Source organism: Carcharodon carcharias, chromosome 15 (genome assembly GCF_017639515.1).
Source record: "Carcharodon carcharias isolate sCarCar2 chromosome 15, sCarCar2.pri, whole genome shotgun sequence".
In the NCBI taxonomy this organism is placed as follows: domain Eukaryota; kingdom Metazoa; phylum Chordata; class Chondrichthyes; order Lamniformes; family Lamnidae; genus Carcharodon; species Carcharodon carcharias.
This window is the reverse complement of record NC_054481.1, coordinates 109,675,322-109,694,414: the sequence shown is the minus strand read 5'-3', so window position 1 is coordinate 109,694,414 and position 19,093 is coordinate 109,675,322. Positions and strand designations below refer to the sequence as shown.

General features: G+C 46.3%; 1 protein-coding gene across 2 annotated transcripts; it reads right to left on the bottom strand.

The window, feature by feature from the left end:
• Positions 1–135: 135 nt before the first annotated feature.
• mfn2 (mitofusin 2) lies at positions 136–15,568 on the bottom strand. Of its 2 annotated transcripts, none has more exons than XM_041206390.1 (18): positions 15,440–15,568; positions 14,362–14,540; positions 13,427–13,562; positions 12,617–12,779; positions 11,820–11,944; positions 11,514–11,622; positions 11,256–11,363; positions 10,192–10,345; positions 9,360–9,427; positions 9,009–9,130; positions 8,628–8,754; positions 8,376–8,480; positions 7,295–7,419; positions 5,830–6,046; positions 5,257–5,412; positions 3,810–4,006; positions 3,126–3,260; positions 136–2,731 (listed from the first exon to the last, which is right to left on the bottom strand). In XM_041206390.1, the coding sequence occupies exons 2-18, from the start codon at positions 14,534–14,536 to the stop codon at positions 2,662–2,664; spliced, it is 2,292 nt and encodes a 763-aa protein (XP_041062324.1). In that variant the 5' UTR covers positions 14,537–14,540; positions 15,440–15,568; the 3' UTR covers positions 136–2,661. The 2 variants fall into 2 exon arrangements, with proteins under 2 accessions (XP_041062324.1, XP_041062325.1); XM_041206391.1 differs by having other exon boundaries at positions 5,830–6,050; positions 7,317–7,419.
• Positions 15,569–19,093: the final 3,525 nt, after the last annotated feature.

The following is a 19,093-nucleotide window of genomic DNA, read 5'->3' as shown; positions in this document are numbered from 1 at the left end:
AAATTTCTCCACGGGGTTTTTTTCCCCCCCCACACAGAATAACTATCAGTGCCTAGGATTGCTTTCCCTCCCCATGTACCTCCACTTAAAAATCAAAGAATGCTGAGTACATCAATGGAGAACCGAATACAAAGGCACTTTTTCAAATTAATTTATTTTACCATCTATTTGAAACAAGCCCAGTCATCAGATGACAAGAACAGTACATCACAGAGGGAGCTTTGCATAAATTTTAAGCAAATAAACTTAATGAGACTAATTTTCTGCTGCTTGAGGTTGTTTTCTTAAAGTGCACTTAAACTTTGAAATAATTTCTTCAAAGACAAAATCCAACTGAATGGCTACGATCAAAAGTAGAGATTTAGACACATGCTGTTGCCTTGTTACATGGTAGCATCAGCATTGAGATCTCTGATCATCTATACTTAACACAGTAGCCACTCAGTGCAATAGCTCAAACTTGTCAGAACTGGAATGCAGCTCAGCCTACAGCCCTCACTTCATTCTTTAGGAAAGAATAGAAATAAACAGCAAGTTAATTCTCATCAAGAAGCTTAATGTTTCAACCATTAACCAGTCTTTTCTCGGAGATGCTGACAGTGTATTTTTAGGATTATCAGTTCATGTTTTTTCCGATATATTTAAATGCTTAAAACTATGCTTATAAGCCTCAATCTAAGAAAGGCCTAAACACAAAACAAGCTACTTTAAAATTATTAAATACTTAAGTTTCTGTTGTAGTGATCAAGAGGCAGATTCAGTGTTGTGGTTCTGGGGAAATGGTAGACAGTCAAATCTTTCATTCACGATGCACAAAGCATTTTGTTGTCAACGAAAACTGACAGGTTCAGAATGAATGCAGCTCTCGATACTCCCAGATCACCGTAAAATTTAAAACACTGAATTTTACCAATATTCAGGATAAAGAATTTCCCTCATTGGTAAAGCTGGGAGGCAACAAGATCACCATGACAACAACATGGCAGGGGTCCAGAGTTTTGAATGCCCTTTGGGATAGTGTATGAAGTCAATGCAAAGGATGCAGCTGTCATACCAACAAAACATACTTTGCATTGCATTGCCCAGACAATCCACAGGCACAGGACCCCAGTGTTCATCATTCTTGGTCTTCACATTTACAGGAAAATGTCCTAACCTTTCATAAATGTGACTCATGAAATGCAGAAAGCTCCTCACACTTAAATACTTTCTTACTCATCATTCCAAACAGATAGTCTTTGATCTGGACTGGGAGGCAGGGTGTACTATACACAGAGCAAGGCAAGGCAAAGACGAAGCTATTCTTTTTATCCTCTGACCACTATCAACACTAAATCAGAATTAATTGTACTCTCTTTACTAATATCCAGATAGTCACACTGGAATTCTTCCTTGTCACTTCCCAATTTCTCGTTGATTATATCACAGGCAATCTTTTCCCATACAACATGAATCTTTCCCCAGTTTACATACAAGCTCATTATCCAAGTCTATTCAGATATGAATTTCAGTTCTCCTTTCGTTAGTGGTTTGCTTCTCTGCACAGCTGATTGACAGACTGGGAACAACATTACGTGCCAGGACCAAGTCTAGCTCAGGTCCACCCTCTGTCCACAAAAACCAACAATTCATTTTAGGGCACAGATTAATTAAAAATAAGAATCTTGATTAAAACAGATACGCAGAATGAGTTACAGGCCGGATCTAATCAAGGAGTTTGAGGTAGCACAGACAGTGATGTTTAAATGTTTTACAACCTCTCTCTGAAACCCAGGATTAGAATTCATATTGTAAATATTACAATGAACTGTGAGCAAAGGGTGACCCACAGACACCATCTTCTGAACTCCAGGCTGATGTCCAGTATACCAGCTGCAGACGCTGAGTGTATCTGGGGGTTATTAAAGGACTTCTTGGCTTCTTTATTTCTCTGTCATGGCATGCATGTCAAATGATTATCTTCAAGACAAACAGCAGAAAATGCCACATATTGCTTCTGATCAGATTCAGTCAACACTCCTACCAAGTGAAACTTTGTGACTTGAAAATCTGTACAAAACAATCTGATCACTTACTGGGGTGGGGGCAGGGGAAAGAGTGGGTGTGGAGGGGAGGAAAAGGGGAAGTATTAGGAAACAGAATCAGGAGGGTCTTTCCCCATCCCCAGTAAATTGTTCAGTCTCCAGTCAAAATACAAATGTACTTCCATCTCTCAGCTGTGCAAGGACCCAATGTTTTGTCCATGGTTAAGGAGTGCTCTGTTGATCACAAGTGAAGTCGCCCACACATCACTCTGCATCGTGTACCTCAGACTATGAAAGACCAAGTGACATGTCACAAAATATGACAAATTCCATGTGAGCCCGAGCTGTAAGATGAGCCTGAACCGATTCATGTTCTGAACCAAAACATAAAAGGCTGACTCCTGGTGGCTGCTCTGTGCGATTCATCATGCGTAAAAAGTCAGATACTGATAAGTGGGTCACTCCATTAATTCAGCCCCAAACAGCTCTAAATCAATTCTCAACTGTTTATAAATTATTCTGAGAAAGAAATGATTTAATATCCCAACAATGCCCCCCACCCTCCCGTGGCAGTTAGTGTTGCATTTGTGTTTCAGGCGGTGGAAACATGTGTCGGTTTTGCACACATCAGTCACTCTCATCTGCTCTGCTCCAGGTACTGATGAGTGAACATGTTCAGCTCACTGTCCAGCCATCCAGCCTTGTTCCTGCAAAGAATGACACTCAGTTACAACAAGTAGAGATCAAGGAACTAGTGGACTGCCACCAGGAACTCGATGCACCATGACCAGCCTACTTCGACACCTCATTCTTCAAGTCAAATGCCTGACAGCTCCCAGGGACTCTGCACTGCCACCTTAATGCAGTCATACAAAGCTAAGTGTGGAGTGAGTTTGGGTTCCTCATGCTCTTTCCCCCTCTAATGCAGGCTTAATCCTTGAGTCAGGGATCCACTATGTAATCTTAACCTAATCTAAACCCTAACACTCTGGGCCTTATGGAACAGCTCTGCACGTAGCAGAAAGCTCTTGGCAATCAGTTTCTGAGCCCAAAGCTGCCAACTTTTGCCACTGATTTTGCAGGCACCAGTGGGAAACCCACCTGAGCAGCTTGGCTTTGCTCTGCAACAAGTCCAGCAGTTCAATCTTCTTATTTAGGTCCTTAATCTCCTCGTCTAGGTTCTGCCGTGTTACATCCACCTGCTGACACAGCTGGGCAAATGTCCCTGTCAGCTCCCTGCAGAAGGAGGAATGAAAACAGAAGCACTGTGAAAGGGAGGTACAGGGACACAAAACTATACATTTACAGTGTAACTTAAAACAATATATGTGGGGACAGGGAACAGTGGACGAATCAATCAAGGTCCAGCTGCTGATCAGTATCCACTGATCGCTGCTAGAAGTTGCAAGTGGAGATGTCAAGTGAAGGCAGGTCAGGCTTCACTGTAATGCCTTTTGTAGTGGAACATCCAACCAAAATTCACTACTCAATGCCACATATGAAGAACAGTCATTGGTGTGACAAACTGAAGGCTGGTGGCACTGGGGTAATGGGATGAGGGCCTGGTGACACTTGGTCACATATCCCAACAAGAATTGGTGTCTGCAGAGGCAGTGGGGTGAAGGGGCGGTGGAAAACATTGTGTTTGAAAATCAGAAGGGGATAATATTTTTGAAGACTGAAAGGAGCAGCCTGTGTTTGGAAATAGGAGAGTGTGTATAAAGGAGGGGAGGGTGGTGTCTGTCTCCATTCCAACCCCAACACTTCTTCTGTTCCCTCACTTACTGTTGCACCTGATGGCTGCAGTTGGATCCAGTGTAACCGACAATGAGCTGTAGCTTCTCGACAGCGTAATCCACAAGCTGACGTTTGAAGGCTCTTTCTTTGGCTCTGGTCGTCCATGTCAGACGCTCGTACACATAAAGGAGGCCATACATCCCAACACTCAACGCAATCAACCGCCAGCCCACTGCTTTCCACACCTGACACACAATCAAACAAGGAAGGTCACATTTCTCCAAATCCCTTATGCCATCTATGATAAATAAACGTTGGTTTATCTAGCTTGCTGCAACACTCCAAGCCCAGTCTATGGGATTCAGCACTAATATCTCAAGGACAGCTACAGTTTTCATGTTCATTAATATTCAACAAAGCCACACCAGACAGGCAGCTCAGCAAGGAATGAATAGGGTTCATGCAGTAGCACCCTGCTGGAGGCAAGGTTAAAAAATCAGACAGCCCTTGGGTGCATACACACTGCCCATCATCTGATCAACAGGAGACCACGGACTGTAGAACATTCCAATCAGGCACCAATCATGTCTATGTCAATGATTGTCTCCATGATCTAATCCTATTACTTCTTGGTTCTCGTACGCATTAATATTTCTCGCTTTCAAGCAACCGTCTCATTCCCTTTCAAATGGGTTTGTGGATTCCACTACAACTTAACTGTCTCTTTTCATTCTAGGTGATTATTTTAATTTTGGGCCCTTGTTACCCTCACACTGATAAGGTAAATATAATCCATCACTACATAACAACTGTTCATAATAAAAGCCTCCATCAGGTCATCTAGTAATCTTCCAGCTCTGGCCAATCATTGTAGAATTGGTCAGCGAGGGGAACCTTGGTGATGTGGTCTTTAAACACCTCCACCAGCACTGCAAAACACATGGGTAATTTCGAGGTGCTGAAAAGGCTCTGTGGTATAAGTCTCTCCTCTCCAATCAGAGAGTCGTGGAGCCAAGTGTCCAGAAAGGACATTGGCACATGTTCCTGGCCAACACTCAATATGAAACAAAGGTCGCAGGACCCCTCTTTCTAATGATACGTTAAACTGAGGTCCTATCTACTTGTTAATGGGATCTTGTTGAGTCGTGTGGCTGCTGTATTTGTCAACACAAAAGTGACTGCACTTCAAAAGTAATTTTTTGGTCCAGATGTGCTTTGGCATGTCCTAAAACCGTGATCAAATGCCAAATGCATTAAAGTTACTGTTTTCCTTTAGATTCCTGAAACCTGTTCCTCTTCCTCCCACTCATAATGCCAAGCAATGCCATCCTGCCCTGTCCAGTGCATGAGTACTGGGTTATATGGTGGATGCAGTTACACTGAGTGGCCACCACTGTCCAGTTCAGACCTCCATTGCTCCACCACCAGCAGCTGACAGTATGATCTGGCAGAGATCACCATACCAGATGTCTGTGGGTAAATAGCTAATACTTACCACACCCCCGACCACGATTATCCCCATTGATGTTCGTGAAGTTAATGAAGCCAATCCTGTTACCATAGAAACCATGAGTTCTTCCTGGGTCATTGACCCCTGGGGTAAGGGTGGTAAGCTGGTGCTGACTGGCGTAATGGGTAGTTGCCGTGAGACCTAGAGACATAGGAGACCAAAAATCAATGAAAATCAGACAGCCCAAAACCAGGTGTGAGCTTCTTAAATCACCCAATATACCAATTAGATTACAGAAAAGCAGCAGAGGAAGCAATCATCACCAATCTCAGCTATGGTTTAGTGGTAGCATCCTTGCCACTTGGTCAGAAGTTCATGGGTTCAGGTCCCACTCCAGAGTCCTGAGCACATAATTTAGTCTGACACTATAAATACAGTACTGAGGGTGTGCTGTGCTGTCGGAAGTGCCATCGTTTGGGTGAGACTTGAACCCAAGAACCTGTGTCCAATGGAACAAATTTGAAGCCCTGGCCAAGATTTATCCTTCAGCTTTCATTAAAAGCCAAAAAAACAGATAGAGAATAATGACCAGATAATCCATTTCCCTCTTTGCTTTACCTGGTCATTGTATCCTGCCAGTGCCCTCCGACAATTCTTTGGGCCCAGGAAGCGGTTGACAAGCATTGTCCATCCGAGCGAGAAGTGGAACTCAATGTCCTCTTGGAAGTCGGCACAGAGCCTGTCGCAGTTCAGGTCGTAGCTGAGAGTGAAGCGCTGACGAGGTACCAACACATCTACCTGGCCTCTCTCTGCTGGTGGCAGTAGGGGCTGAAGGCTGTCTGGAAGTGGAGGGTGAGGTGGGGGAAAGAGAGAAATCATTACAAAATCATACTGTGAGAAGGGGCTTCAAGGTTCCCACCAACAACTACCGCAAGGCTCTAGACCACTCTGCACCCCATCCCTGCCCCTGTACACCGCCCCTGTTCCCGACCCTGCACACGATCTATGCCCCTGAGCCTGCACGCCGCCCCTACCTTCGACCCTGCACACCATTCATACCTCTACCCTGCAACAGGCTCTAACTGCCCATCAGCCCCACTCACAAGAACACCTGCTCCCAAACACAAAATCCTCAATAGAAGCGTCAGAACTGTAACCAAGAAAATACCATGTTTCATCTAGTTTTTGTTTTACTAGTCATGATACACAGTTAAACGAATTGTTGTCTAATCACAGTAATTGATCTTTCTCAGTTAGCCTACAACAGATTCATAAAAAAGTGAGGAAAACCCCAGTGGCCAAGAGCTCTGGGAGCCAAAGGCCTCCGAAGCATGCTACACACTTACCTCACAGTCACGTCTCAAATCACTCAGCCCTGCTTCCTGCTCCCACTACTGATATATGCAACCAAGCTGCACCGACCACCACCCACCCCTAAGGTCCACCAGTTCACCAATTCTGCCTGTGCACCCCCTCATTTTGCCTTGCCATTGGTATAAGGGCCTTTTCAATCTCACTTCCCCCAACTCCCTCCATCTTCCCACACCTCTGTCTCCTCTCAACCCATTTGGTCTCCTCTCCCTGTTCCCTTCCATCTCAATTTTGGAGCTGCCTGGGGACAGTAATTATGTAAGCTGGGTATGTAACACAGGTTCAAATCCCGCTATGGCAACTGGAGAAATTTAAATTCAATTAATAAGTCTGGAATATAAACAAAGCTAGTCACAGTAATGATGACCATGAAACTATCAACTGTTGTAAAAACCTATCTGGTTCACTCGTGTCCTTTAGCGGAGAAAATCTGCTATTCTCACCTGGTCTGGCCTACATGTGACTCCAGGCAATGTCAATGATTCGTAACTGTCCTCTGAAATGACCTAGCAAGCCACTCATTTCAAGGGCAATTAATAATTAGGGATGGGCCTGCTAGTGAAGGCCACGTTGCATGAAAGAAGAAAGAAAAAAATGCACACCCTTGGGGGAAATTAAAGTGCAAGCAAGCCCAAAGTTGCAGTTTGTTGCAGAGTTCTAAGCTACTTATTGACACATATCTGAAACCGGTTACACTTCCCCTGATAGTTACACTATGAAAGGACTGAATGTACCGATCATTTCCTGTTGCGTTTTCTGCAGGCTGGTTGTAATGGTGACAGAGCAACGCTCAGACATGTTGCGTCCAAGTCCTTCCTCAATGTGTCTGTGAAGCTCCTGTAAGAAGGGAGGAACAAAAATAAGGATGTTTAGAAAAAGGTGGAACAATTAAGAGAAAGGACAACAGTAACCTTGAATTGAAGCAACTCCTTCAGATTTGACCCCAAGGATCATAAAGTTCTGTCCCCAAGTCCAGTCTGATCTCCTCTGCAGAGAAGTTGAATGCAGCTACTTTTCAGTTCCTTGCTGTCAGATTATTGGAGCCCCTTCCACCATAAGGTCCAGTTCCTAAACTGGTTTCCATTTTGATCCTGTTAAGATTGGTAATCCTTTGAACTTTCCTCTTGTTCCTTCCAAGTTTCAGATTTCTTGTCCTACACACAGACTGTTTCCTGCACCCTCACTGTGTTGAGTCCAAGATTCATTTCATCTCCTACGCAAACTCATTCTTTTTCTGGACTTTCCTCCTATAACCTACAGACTTTAATAACCCAAACTTGGCAGCACCTAGCAATGTCTACCAATTTACCTGTCCCACCCTCTCATTCTTCACCCTCAGCCTTTCATAAAGCTTTCCAATAAAGAAATTCTGATGATTAATTTTCTGCTGTAACCACCAGCTGAATTGTGACCGGGGATAAATAAATCAGAATGAGGGGCACTTTAACAAGCAGACTCGTCACCTCCAATGCTTTAAAACACTCACCAAAAATAATTGTCCTGTTAGCATTCCTGAGCCCGATAAACATATTTCCCTCCAGATTCTTGAGGTAGAGGGTGGGGGGAGGGAGAGTTGGGAATAGGTAGTGTTGGAGGTGGTGCTGCCACACAGCCACCTTTCAGCGAGTGCCAGTTTCCCAGTAGTGGAAATCTTTCACATCGACTGACTCCATACACAAATTAATAAACACTCCTGGGGGATCCCAAGTTCACCAAGAAGCACAGGGTGATTCCGATGCTGGAAAATTGTGTCCAGGGCATCAATCTGCTCACCCTCTGACTCCAATACTCACACTCTTGTAGACTCTGAGCACCACCTGGGAGGGGTGAAAATCCATCTGGAAATCATCCACCAATGTAGCAAGGTGGCGGATTTCTTCTGCCATTGCGTTCGAGACCTGAAACACAGAAAATGGCATCAAACAGCAGCCAGGTCAGGCTTAAAAATAAGTCCAAAAACTTGGAGCACAGGGAAATACTCCAGTGAACATTAAATCACACTCACCCACCCCCAGTGCTAAGCTAGTCTGACTGTTCACTCTCACCTGCCGTTCCACCTCCTCAGTAATCTGTTTGATTTTGGCTTTGCAATCCTGGGTCAGTAAATCCAGTTGATTGTCTATAAACTCAAGTCGATCCATTCGCTCCTCTCTCTGCTTCAGGCAATGCACCCTGCAACAAGGTTAAAAGTCAGTCTGAAACTCAGCTAAACTCAAACCCTCAGTCTGAAGGTCGGTGTCATTCTATTGAACAAAGTGATTTTCCATTTTAGTTTTTGTTTCCATATATTCCTAGTGTCCCATGTTCTCCTGTGTCAATGGAACTGCCCAATTAGGTGTGGTGGGGTGGGAGGGGGTTACAAAATGGGTAGCCTGTTGATGCACCTACAAATTTCGAATGTTATTGGCCCTGTTCTCTGTACGCACCTCTGTTCCGTGGCAGCAACATGCACGGAATCCATGATGCGCCGCAAGGCTTCGGAGATCTGCTTGGCACGGACTGTGTGTTGCTCGAACTTGGTCTTCACTGCCGACTGTGAGATACATTCCTGCAGATAGTATTCAGAAAACGGAGTAGAAGGACAGGTATTGCAGGAGTCAGCTTAAACCCAATAGCAAGAACAACTTAAAAGGGAATGAACTTTTATCAGAAGGATTCTTACACAGAATAAAAGGATTAAAAGATCAAATTTAGAGGAGTTTTCTGAATGTATTTACATGACACAAGAGCCTTCAATGAAAGATATGAATTAGCCCCATTACTCAGCACAAACTCACCTCAAACCGTCGCTCAAAGTTCTGGAACTCAAACATTCTCGCCTGGAACCCCTCAGCCAGTGCTCCACCTGTTCACAACACACAAACAGCATGAGCTGCACCAACTCCCTCAGAGACATGCAAGAGACTCAGGCATCACAGCTTAAAGTGGCAGAGTCAAGGCTGGGAAAAGATCCACAACATAGGAGATCCAGGTTCTGAGTCAGACAGCTGCTTGTAATCTAATTATTTCAATCTAATAGTTGACATTTCCAATTTTCAAGCACTGCTCCGATCCCAGGTTCCAACCCATGTCTGGGCTGAGTCAGCAATTAGCTTCAGTATCTCGGGGTTAAGGAGGGGATGATTTCACTCCTGTTACCCAGTGACTTCTGCTGGAGACTGTGTCTGTGAGTATGTTGGGAAAGGACAGGTCAGGTTCGATTGTGCTACCCTCTTCAATGGAACAGCTTTTCTCACAAGACTGCATATAGATCTTAAAATCAAACATGAAATATGGTGATCCCTGCTCAGCTTTACTCCAATTTATAATCTGGGTTAAGTACCTTTGAGGGTATGTCAGAGGTCATTTATTGTAGAAAATCAGCCACTTACAAACGTGGGTGAATATCAAATAAATACTTGCTGGAGAACCTTTTTCCAGACAATGGAGAAAGGGAATAGTTGGACTAACTGGTTGGCTTTTTCAAAGAGCTTGCACTGAAACGAGTAGCTAAATAGTTTCCTTCAGTGCTGTAGGTCTCTTTTGGTCAGGAATACAGTTTATTACAATCAGACACCTTCAACCAGGATTAGCGTAAACATGTACCGATCCCATTTGCCTCCCTCATACCTCCTTCTGGCATCCCCTGTGCTTTCTGGATGCGAGCGTTTAAAACCTCTTTAGCTGACACAAAAAAGATGCGATCTGTGGCCTGAGCCCGATCCACTACTCCCAACTCGTCCACCAGGAAACTGGTGCAGCGATCCATATGTTGCCGACGCACCTGTCATCATGGAAAGAAGTGCTGCATGATTTACATTATATTCAACTAATGCCCAATCACTGAGTGAAGAAAAACACCAAAATAAATTAAGCCCCAGTCAGTGTTGGGTAATTCCCTAGCCAACACTGTGACCATTGATGTTTCACTGCAGAGCGTGCACAAGTCAGTCACACAGAGTGAGAATTCACATAGACATCAACACGACTCGAAGACACATATTTCCTTTTCCATTCCCTTGGCACTGGCGGGTTGTCAGTCATGTCTACTGAGCTATGTGTATCAAGTCCCCTGGGAAGGAGCTTCCAGCTGCTGCTCAAATTACAACATTTGATGCCAGGGTAACTACTTCAGAGATGTTGGAATTATTCTCCTTGTAGCAGAGAAGTTTAAGAGGAGATTTGATAAAGGTTCACAATCATGAGGGGTTTTAACATGAATAAATAAGGAGAAACTGCTTCCAGTGGCAGAGGGGTTGGTAATCAGATTTACGATAATTGGAAAAAGAACCAGAGGTGACACAAGAAAACTTTTAAAATCAGCAGTTTGTTGCAATCTGAAATGCACTACCTGAAAGAGTGATACAAGTAAATTCATGAGTAAATTTTAAAAGGAAATTGAATAAATGCTTGAAAAGGAGAAATTTGAAGGGCTATGAATATAGAGCAGGGGAAAGGGACTAATTGGATAGCTCCTTTAAACAGCGGGCATAGACACAATGGGCCGGATGCAAGATTCCATGATTCAGTGACTCCAAAAGCAGTCAGTTTCACAATGCAACAGAAGAAACCCAGAGTCTTCCATCCCCATCACCCCTACACCTGCCAGTGCCCTGCCCACATGGTGTGCTCATTGCCTCACACAGTCAATCACTGAGCTGTTTATTATAGAGCACCCGCCGCACACTGCTCACCTCCTCCATGTACTCAGGTTCTGACGCAGATGCATCCCAGCGGTTATTGAGGATAAAAATATTGGGTTGTGACAATCTCTCATTGACTTTGTGAAAGAATTGCTTCTCCTGAAACGGAAACCATGGTGTAAAACTCAATTCTTAAACTCGATCAGTTATTGACATCTGCCCAAACACAACCGAGTCTCACACATTGCGACTGTACGTGATAGAGCTTGTTCACTCTTGCCTATACACAATGATGTTTCGCTCACTCACCGTCTGCATTAACGTTGACTCAGAGTTTGCCACCAACACAAACACATCGGCATCCAGGCAGAATTTATCAATCCAGCTGTCCAGTTCTGTGGTTACATCAATCCCAGGACTGGAGGAAACAGAAAAAGAGAGCAACTCATTAATAGCACGGCACGGGACAGGGCGCCAGTAACGGCGCGGCACGGGACAGGGCGCCAGTAACGGCGCGGCACGGGACAGGGCGCCAGTAACGGCGCGGCACGGGACAGGGCGCCAGTAACTAGTGAGAGTGAGTTGAGGGTTCCCCCCAAGTACACATTTTCATACCTATCCACCAGCACCAGATCATCTCGCAGTAAAGCGCATTTCATCTTCGGCCACATGACAGAGACAAGACTACCCGCGGTGAGTTGTTGATCCTGGTGAAGTGCGTGAGCCAAATGATTCACAGTCTATAGGAGACACAAGAGACCCTTTAACAAGAGCTACTTAAGTGATCAAATTCATACCACAGCCTCATTGCTCTTTCAATACCTGGTGGTGTCCTGCAGGGCAGCTTCTGCCCTGAGTCAATGTCTGGGAGCAGAGCCCAGCCAGTATTCTTTCACAGTTCTGATCTTACTGGTACACGGTGCTGCTGCAGGGGCTGCTGAAGGTCAGCTGAACTGTTCTATGCTGTCTCCAAGCTCTGATTGAGCTCATCAGAGATGCACAAGGCCAGCCCAGAAAGCTCCCTGGTTTCACTGGACCGGCATGAAGGTCAAACGCCCAGTAAACTGGTGGGAAGGGAAGGAATGATCAATCCCATGTCTGTTCCCTTCTGTAGCACTGCTACCATCAACCACCATAACCCACAGAGAGGGGACAGGGAACTAGTAAGCATGATAGAGAAAGAGGATCTAAAGAAAAGCAATTCGTTCAGTCATATTCAAACAGAGTGTGAGTGAAAACTCTGCCTGCCCCCAACATTCCCACTGTGGCCACGCGCTCCCCTCAACAATCCCTAGACAATTACTCCAAACCCTCAGCCTGCTTTACAGAACCAAGCCCAGCCCTGAGATCTGACCCACACGGAGATCCCTGTCCCACACTGATTATACCAGGAGTGTCAGCTATTGTCTAACCTTGATGTTTCGTTTCTCTTCAGATCCATCTGTGAGCAGGTACGCCTCGTTCCCATCTGAGCCCTCCACACGTAGGAAGCAGTTGGTGGTATGGCCAATTCCTGAGGGCAGGACTTTGTCCCACAGCATAGCGTTGATCACACTGCTTTTTCCATTGCTCGTCCTGTTAGCAAAACACATTTCAACCTAATGCAAATTGGTAGAATGGACACCACGCTATAGAACAGTCAGGAGTTTGGGAACTGCACCACAGAACTGATGACACCACGAGCAGGCAGAGCACCATTGAACCAACATCAGCGAGAGCTCTCAAACAAACTTAGCAACACCCACCAATAAACTTGAATCTCACCAGTGAGGTGTAAAACTCATGACCATAGGCTGGTGTCACATTAACTGGGACACCATCAGCAATCTGCAGCAGAGACCAGAAACAGTCCAGGCTGGGGACTGCTGGAGACCGGACACAGCGCCTGGGACTGATGGGAGACCAGGGATAATGCCTGGGATTGATGGGAGACAAGGGACAGCACGAGTCATTCGTGTTTGGAATTCTCTTCCCCAGAGGGCAGTGAATGCTGGGTCATTGAATATATTCATGGCTGGCTTAGACAGACTTCTGATCTACAAGGGAGTCAAGGGTTATGGGGGGGTCGGGGTGTGGGCAGCAGGCAGGAAAGTGGAGTTAAGGCCACAATCTTACTGAATGGTGGAGGAGGTCCTTTTGATCCCAAGTCTGGGACGGTGAAGTAGGAACAATACCTGACATGGAATTAGCACAGTCATGTGGTGGTGGTGGATGTGACCTACCTGCCAAAAAATGCTACCTTCATATGACGTCGTGCTAGAACTTCACTGATCCCTCCCACCTTTGAGAGATAACCGGTCACCTCCAGCACCTGTTCCTCTGTGGTGATTGGGTCCAGCTCTCCATTCTGGTATGTCTCTGTGGAACAGCGAAAAGAACAGAGATCAAGCTATGACATCCATCTTATGGAATTCTGGAAAGCAGCCCAGGCCCAATGCACTGCACATGTTTGGAAATGAACACAGTTCCTATGATGTCTGGGGACAGATGGATGCACTTGAACGTACACAGCTCAGTAACTGGGGTCCTATGGCGGTGCACAATCCCCAGTCACTGAGACACTGAAGTGTGACTCAAGATGTTCCATGTTTTTGCATTGTCATTAGACGGTCGTTTGAATCAAGTCAATCTAGTTAATACAAGGCCCACCCTCCGACTCCCCCATGCAATCCAGAGAGCTTGGGCATCGGATATATATATGTGGAATAAGAACCAGAGAAACCATTTCACAAGGCAGAGCTGACGGGAGGCCAGTGTCAGCACAGGCTCAGAGTGGCAGGAGGTTGCAGCTAAGGGTTTGTGAAAGAACTGCATGGCTGTGGGAGTGAATTTGTATCTCTGTTTCAGCAATCTGCCTGGTTTCTATAGTGTCTGCTTGATTACTGCATGATGTTCATAACCCACAACTTTTCTATTTTCTGACTGGGTCGATTATTCTACACACAGATATGGCAGGGGGAGCGGGGGATGGGTTACAGGAGGGGAAGTGCTGGTGTGCTACCTCCCTGAAATGAGATGATGTAGTGGGCACAGAAAATCCCACAGTGAGACTTCCACATCCCCCAGTCAAACAGATTCTACCTCGCACTCATACCCGGGACTGGTCAGCTATTTGTGTGTGCACTGACCTCCCCATCCAACGAAAATCTCTACCCACCTTTGAGGAATGCAGCACTCTCCTTGATGTAGGCTGTGAGCTGCTCAAAAATTCCATTAATTTTCTTTTTGGCTGTGACAAAGTGTTTGAGCGGAGAAGCATTAACCTCAGCCATCAGACGCTTATCTTTCTTACCAAGTACAACTGGGTGTGAGCGGGAGAACATCAGGGACATGGCACTGAAATAAGGAGAAAAATGAGAGATAGAGAAACCAAACTCCGCAGTCACACAGCATCCAGCTCCCTATTGGCACTAAGAGCCTAGTTGGCTGTACCTTGGGGGGAGGGGAGACAGGCAATACCAGGGTGACCAACTGTGTCCTCTATTTTAAGGGACTATCCCTTATTTTGACTGTTTGACCCATTTCCCTTAAGGGATGCCTTTGTCCCATATTTCTAGGACCGCCAGTGGGAGACTGATCCTGGGAGAGTTTGAGTGATTTGAAAATGGGATTGCAAGTGAACGAGTCGGCTAGTAGAGATAATGTTGTGACTTAATAAGTTGCAAGCTTTAGTTGATTTTAAACCCACTCCACCAACTATTATGGCTTCAAGCCCCACGCCATCGCCCCCCCATCCCCACCCCCACCATCCTACTGCCCATTCGTGTTTAAACCACCCCGACTCCACGCTGATGCTTACCAACCCACTCTCATGGTCCCTGCTCTCACGGTCACCAGCAACCCCCATGCCCAGCTCGGTCCCAAAGTCAAAGTGTCCCTTATTTTATTTCATAACAATTGGTCACCCTGGGTGGTGCCCAAGGAGGGGGCAATGCCCCAGGGACAGAGACCTGGGAAGGGGTTTGGTTTACGAAGGGACGAAGGAATCGACTCCCGAGCCCGGGGACTGACGCTGGACTTCAGGGGCCTTTAGGCTGATCCGGGGGCATCAGATACAACTCCCAACGCGACTTGAGTCCCGCCGAGCGAAGGGCCCGGGACTCAGTCGCCGCTCTGGGCTGCGGAGGGCAGTGACCTTGCGCCACGGCTCGGACCTCCGGCCCGGTCATGCACTTTACCCGATGTCAGCGGGGCCGGGCCTACAATGGCCCCACTCCACCCGGGATCAGACCTACGTTTGAGCTGCTTTAGCCGAGGCCTTGCTTGATCCACAGGCGCTGCGCTCCCCCGGCAGCTACGGTTGCTTCACCACTCCCGGACCAACCGACAGCCCCCCTCGCATCATCAAACCGCGACAGGTTCCCAAAAAAACGGTGCGTCATCATACCGCGACAGACCCAAAAGGTAGCGTCATCATACCGCGACAGCACCTCCGCCTCTTTGCGACCTTTTATATTCGCTGGAACAGGCAGCATTTTTCTGTTTATTGTTCGATTTGAAAGACAGCTTCTCCAACAATGCAGCACTCTCTCAGTACTGTACCGCCGTGTCAGCCTTGATTTTTTTTTTCTTGGAGTGGTTCTTGAACTCAGAACCTTGTGACTCAAAGGCGAGAGTGTGACCAAATGAGCCACAACTGACACATAGGAGGGGATGGGGGTGCAGGGCGTAGAGAAGGGAATAGAGTGAGATTTGGGGAAAAGGGGGATTTTTAAATATTTTTTCCGGGATGCGAATGTCACAGGAAAGGCCAGCATTCATTGTCTATTCCTAATTGCCCCTAAGAAGGTGGAGGTGAGATGCCTCTTTAAACCAAAGAACCATAGAAAAGTTGCATTTTTTTACCGTTTCAGTTCGTGTGGCATAGGTGTGGTGTTTTACGAAAGGAAGACTACCTTTGAAAATTTATTAGAGTTTTTGAGGGTGTAAACTGGGTAGATAAAGGGGAACTGGTGGGTGTAGTATATTTGGGTTTTTTAAAGGCATTCAGTAATGTACCACATGAAAGGTTGTTGGGAGTAATATATTAGCATGGATAGAGCATGATACTCTTTTGAGTAAACATGTTTCCATCTGTTTCAGATGAAGTTACATTGTTTCATAGTTTGCCATTGTGAGATTTGAACTCTTGATCTTGGGGTTACAAACCCAGTACCATAACCACTTGGCTATTTAGGCCAAGCCCTATGGATAGAGCATGATCATGGATAGAACAGAGATGAGGAATAAATGGGTCATTTTCAGGTTGAGAGGCTGTTACTAGTGGGGTGCCGCAAGGATCAATGAAGAGGCCTCAACTATTTACAACCTATGATAATGACTTAGATGAAGGGACCAGGTGTAACATATCTCTGTTTGCTGATGATACAAAGTTAGGTAGGAAAGTAACCTATGAGGTGGAAACAACAAATCTGCAAAGGGATATCGAAATAAGTGCATAGGCAAGTAAGTAGCAGGTGGACTATAATGTGAGGAAGTGTGAGGTTATTCTCTTTGGTAGGAAGATTAGAAAAACTTGATTTTTTTTAAATGGTGCAACACTATTGAATGACATGTTCAGAGGGATTTGGGTGTCCTTGTACAAGAAGCACAGGGAGGTAACATGTAGGTACTGAAACTGAAGTGGACCAGCCATATAAATACTGTGGTTGCAAGAGCAAGTCAGAGGCTGGGTATCCTGCAACAAGTGACTAATCTCCTGACTTCCCAAAGCCTGTCCACCATCTATAAAATGCAAGTGGGAAGTGTGATGGAATACTCTCCACCCGCCTGGATGGTGCACTCCAACAACACTCAGAAAGCTTGATTCCATCCGAGACAAAGCAGCCCGCTTGACCTGCAACCCATCCACCACTTTAAACATTCAGGCCTTTTGACATAATACACACTAGGTGCCTATCTATAAGATGCATTGGCGAAACCCACCATCGCTACCCACAGTGCTGTCAGGAAAACAGTTTAGGATTTTGACTCAACGACAGTGAAAGAACAGTGATACAGTTTCGAATCTGAATAGCATTTGACTTGGAGGAGAACTTGCAGGTGATGGTGTCCCCTATGTCTGCTACCCTTGTTCTTCCAAGTGGTAGAGGTTGTGTGGTTGGAAGGTACTGTCGAAGGAGCCTTGTATCTAGGGTGACCAGATCCTGCATTGGCCAGGACCCTCTGGGCTTTTCACTTAAGTGTCCCAGTATCCCGACACTTTTCTCCAAAATGCTTAAATATCTGGGTTTTCAGCTGAGCTGAGCTCTTCCCCTTTTCCTGCCCCTCATTCAATTTCATACCCATTACCATACTAGGGAGAGTAAAACATAACTTCTCAGAGGCTTGGGCATTGTTTGGCGTGTTTGACCTCCAGCAGTTTCAAACCCCTGGGCTGGTTCATGCCAAGGAGCCATTGCAGGCTCCAGAGAGACACCAGACGGTTCATACACATACTGGCACCATGAGCCAAACCCAGCCGGCTGAGAAAGAGTACAGGAGGCCACCACTCAAGAGGAAATCCTGACCCATCTTAGCACCTTCCTACTGCATGCCAGAGCCGGCTGACAGCATTAGCAGCCGATGAGCAAGTGAGAGCTGGGGTGAGGAGTGGCAGCCGGTTCCACGCACGGAGGCTACAGCAAAGGTTTGGACAGGGCAGGGCAGAGTTGCACCCTTGAATATATCTCTGTGTAAAGGGACAGCAAAAGTATGTTCCTATTGGTAAAGTGCAGAGTCATTTAACACTTCACTAGAATAGGAGGAAAATATACTCAAGGGAAATCTTGTCCATTCTCAGTGAAAATCCAAATGCAAATGATAAACAAAGGACAGAATTTTGATCTCATTGGGTGAGCTCGGCAGGAGTGGGTGGTGGCAGTTGGGAAGCCAACTACCACCCACGATCGAGGCAGGTGATTTCACACTGGCAGGCCAATTAAGGTCCACCCAGCGTGAATGTCGGCTTGAAATCCTCCGAGAAGGATGGGGCAGGGGCCTGTTGTATGCTGGGTCCAATGGCTAGCCAGCGGCCATTCAAAAATAGCACAGGCAGCCCCAGGAAGGCTGCCTCTGTCAGAGTTGCAGCAACAACATGGCTGCAAATGAGGAAGGAGAGCATGAGGAAGGTGAGACCATGTGGGAGGTGAGGACGGCTGGGCACTCGGCACTGCACACCACCCCTCCCCCCAACCCCAGTTTTTCTGGTGAGTGCCTTGCTGCCCTCCTGGAGGAGCTGGCTGCCAAAAGGGACATCCTTATCCTTGGAGGTGGGAGGAGAAGGTCACCACACCTCACAAAAAGGTGAGCAGCCATGACGTGGTTCGGTGCACCTGGCTCCAGTGCCGGAATCACTTCAATGATCTACTGTGCTCAGGAAGGGTGAACACTGTGTTGACATGGGTCAGTGTGCTGAAGTGTTTTGGGCTGGCCAGCCCCCGTGGACCTTAGGGGTGTTACAGTCTGAGTGCCAAATATCAATGACACCGGAGTTGGCCAAGGGGGTGAGCCCTGGCTGCTTGGACCAAGTGTCTTGCGGCTCAAGGGCCACAACTTGGATGTGCCCTACAAGGTATACCTCAGCTGGGGTTGGCTAGGCTGCAATGGCGCTGAAGGTAGAGAGTGGACTAATCAATGCTCCTCTGTCCTTTTGGAAGACATCCCACAACAATATTGAGATGTCGCAGATTGATGGGGGACCCCCACACCTCCTCATCTTCTCCCGGTATGAAATGGAGTTTCAGAGGTGCCATGCACCTTGGTCAACCGAGGTTGGGATGTCAGATGTAGGTAAGAGTGCAGTGCACTGAGGTGAGAATTTCTGCTTGTCCAACCATTCTAGTGTAGGCTCTTCATTGATGTGAGCCTCTAATCTGAAGTCCCCCTTGATAATCAAAAGATGAGGGCAC